Source organism: Anopheles darlingi, chromosome 2, assembly GCF_943734745.1.
Source record: "Anopheles darlingi chromosome 2, idAnoDarlMG_H_01, whole genome shotgun sequence".
Lineage (NCBI taxonomy): Eukaryota > Metazoa > Arthropoda > Insecta > Diptera > Culicidae > Anopheles > Anopheles darlingi.
Genome location: NC_064874.1, coordinates 47,014,091 through 47,016,902, shown reverse-complemented (window position 1 = coordinate 47,016,902; position 2,812 = coordinate 47,014,091). Strand labels below are relative to the sequence as shown.

At 45.0% G+C, this 2,812-nt stretch overlaps 2 protein-coding genes across 2 annotated transcripts in view; one reads left to right on the top strand and one right to left on the bottom strand.

The window, feature by feature from the left end:
• LOC125950711 (integrator complex subunit 15) overlaps positions 1–625 on the top strand; it is a 1,341-nt gene extending 716 nt beyond the window's left edge. The window contains exon 2 of the mRNA XM_049678942.1: positions 1–625. This exon is cut by the window's left edge and continues 495 nt beyond it. Coding sequence (XP_049534899.1) covers positions 1–545 — 545 coding nt within the window. The 3' untranslated portion in view covers positions 546–625.
• LOC125950724 (ribosomal RNA-processing protein 7 homolog A) lies at positions 625–1,709 on the bottom strand. Its single transcript, XM_049678961.1, has 2 exons — positions 1,465–1,709; positions 625–1,405 (listed from the first exon to the last, which is right to left on the bottom strand). The coding sequence occupies exons 1-2, from the start codon at positions 1,481–1,483 to the stop codon at positions 663–665; spliced, it is 762 nt and encodes a 253-aa protein (XP_049534918.1). The 5' UTR covers positions 1,484–1,709; the 3' UTR covers positions 625–662.
• Between the last annotated feature and the right edge of the window lie 1,103 nt (positions 1,710–2,812).

Here is a 2,812-nt window from a genome sequence, read left to right as displayed (position 1 = left end):
ATGGCGTTGGGAAAGAACAGTTGGAAGCACCGCCCGATCTGCTACTGGAGGTGATCACGGAATGGGTATCGGAGACGCCTTCGCTGTGTCTCGCTTCCCAGCAGCAACCGGCGCTGCCGAGCGGGGCCATTGCCATGCCAGTCACGACACCGCTGGCCGGGTTAATTCGGTGGTGTGTCCTTTCCTTGCTCATTACCGAGAAGCAAGAGCTCTACAGCAAGCTGCATCTGGCGGTTTTGCAATCTCTGCTTGAAGCGACGCCTCCCGTAACGACACCACCGACTCTGCAACCGATAAACGCGCAACATTTAACGCTCATCGTCAACACGATTCAGGCCGAGATGGAGAGCCTTACGAAGCTGGGACAGAGCCTGAACGGAGAGCAACTGCAGAGCTGTTTGGAACGGTTTGCGCAAGCCATTCAAGTCGGACTCACATCCCGGTGCGTGTTCGGTAATGTTACTCAGCTGATCTTTCGTTTGGAATCACTGCCCGGCAAAAACAAACTGCTGCAGATCGTCATCAATGCTAACAAAGCGAGTTAACAAACATCGAACTAATGGGTACCCTGATCTTCCTCCTTACCTTACGTCGCATCAATGAAGTAAAAATAAAAACCGTATCTTATAAAGTCCGCTCCGTTTATTGATTGCTCATCCGCATTAATAGGGTTTGAAACGTTTCGTTTTCTTCATCTGCTCCATTTTCTTAAGATCGCGATCGTACTTCTTCCGCAGACTGATGATTTCGTTTTTCTTCGATTCACGAATTTGGAAAGTGTAGAAGTTTCGCAGCTCTTTCGTGCTACGGTCGCTGTCCAGCTTCTTTTCCAGTTTCTTCACCACGGACTGCTTTTGCGAGAAAACGCCCGAATTTTTCTTCGTCACCGTTGTCCATCCGTCGTCCTGCGTTTGGCGGCTCTCCTCTAGTTTTTTCTTTTCCACGGCCTTATCGTAGGTGGCCATGTACATATCGATTTCCGCTTGCATCGCTACCGGATCGGGAATGCGTTCCTGGTACGATTTCGACCATTTTTCAATACCGGTCAGTAGTTGTTGGTCGGCATTTAGCGGGTTTATTTGCCGTTTCTTGAGCAGTTTTTTGATGTCGTTCTCATCCCGGAAAACGACGTAGGCCACCTTAAACTGGAAGTGATCTTTACCGGCCGTTTTCTGTTCCGGCACAGATTTCTTACTGGATGGTTTTTCTTGCAGGGATACCCTTTCTATCGCTCCTGCCGCTGAAAATGCTAGCCCCAGGGAAGCCGCGGTCACGTACGGAGGAACGTTAACGGCGTAAAGAGTTCTTCCGGCAGGTTTTTTTGTGGACGAGGTTTTGGCGGTGTTCTTTTTCACAAACAGCTGGTGAAAATGCGTATCGCCTTCCTCGAACTTTAACGGGAGTACTGTGGAAGAAAAAGCGTTAATGGATGATGTTTGGTGAGGCGTTTGGCCAAGGATTTACCGGTAAATTCGTTTGCCATCGTGAGCGGGAAATCGTTTTCGTGATCTTGTTGTGGATCTGCCCGAGTTTTCCACGGTATGCACGGCCGGGAAGGCCTACTTTTCCAGCAAGAAACGAGCAGTAGGGTGTTGCAAATGATTTGAAATGGTTTTTATCGCGCACGAAAAGCCCAATTTTTCACTTTTCCGCTTTTTTTAAAGCGATTTTTTGCTGTCCCCGGGGAAAATCAAAACATGCTGCTGGACCAGTTTACTGCTGCTGGGGCATTTAGCTGCTGCTGGGGCAGTTTTCTGTCAAAGAAATGACAATCAAGGTCGCATTTACTTGAAATCTTTTTGTAATTGATCGTTTTCTACCATTGGCTCTTTTTTCATCCGCATCCAATCCGGCGGAGCCGCGAGGAGCGGCCAAAAATTCGAAGAAACGCTTCGAATGGCAGTTTGAGATTAATTTTGAGAAACGCTTCCGCTAAATTCAAAACTTAACGGCAGATAGTTTTAATAAAGCTATTAACTTTATAGCCGTGGCCACACGGGGCGAAAACTCTAGCGCAAACGAAAAAATTAATGTCAAAACGGTTTCGCTTAACCCTTACACGCTGTCAAACTTTTATACGTCCGCGGACTTTTTCGCTGAACCCTTGACGCTATCGAACGCTTTATTTACGAAAATGTAGGTTCTTTTCGTATTGTTTTTGCATTTTTAATATAAATATAACAGCAACAGCAACAAAATCGTTAAAAACTGCAAAATTTATTCGGAAATCAACTTCAGCGGCTAAAACACAGATGTAAACAATACGTTTGACATTTCGGCATAAATTTTCGGGTTTTTACCCCTGCCACACGAAGCGAAAACATTTTGGCATTAATGTGCAAATTTGCGCGCAAATTTTCGCCCCGTGTGGCCACGGCTTATCATTTAATCACTGTATTATTTCATCTAAACTAAAAGGCAAGTCTGCCAAAATGTACTATTTGCGGTGCCCGTCGTTGCCATGTGCCGGGTCATCTAAAATATTAAAATGAATATACTTTTGTTAGATTATGAGTTTATCCAGGTAGCTTCGTCGAGTTTTTATAGAATCTCCCATTTGGCGAGTTTTGCCAGATTTTTGAAGTTGATAAAGTTATGCTTTTTATCGATATTGCCTCAATCCATTGCCCGTGCCACACGAAGCGTAAATTTACGCGTAAATTTACAAATTAATGCCTAAGCGATTAATTTTAACCCTCACTCTTCTGACATTGACTGATCTTTGACATTGACAGCGTGTAAGGGTTAAAATTAAACGTTTTGGCTTTAATTTTCTCGTTTACGTTAGAGTTTACACTCCGTGTAGCAGAGC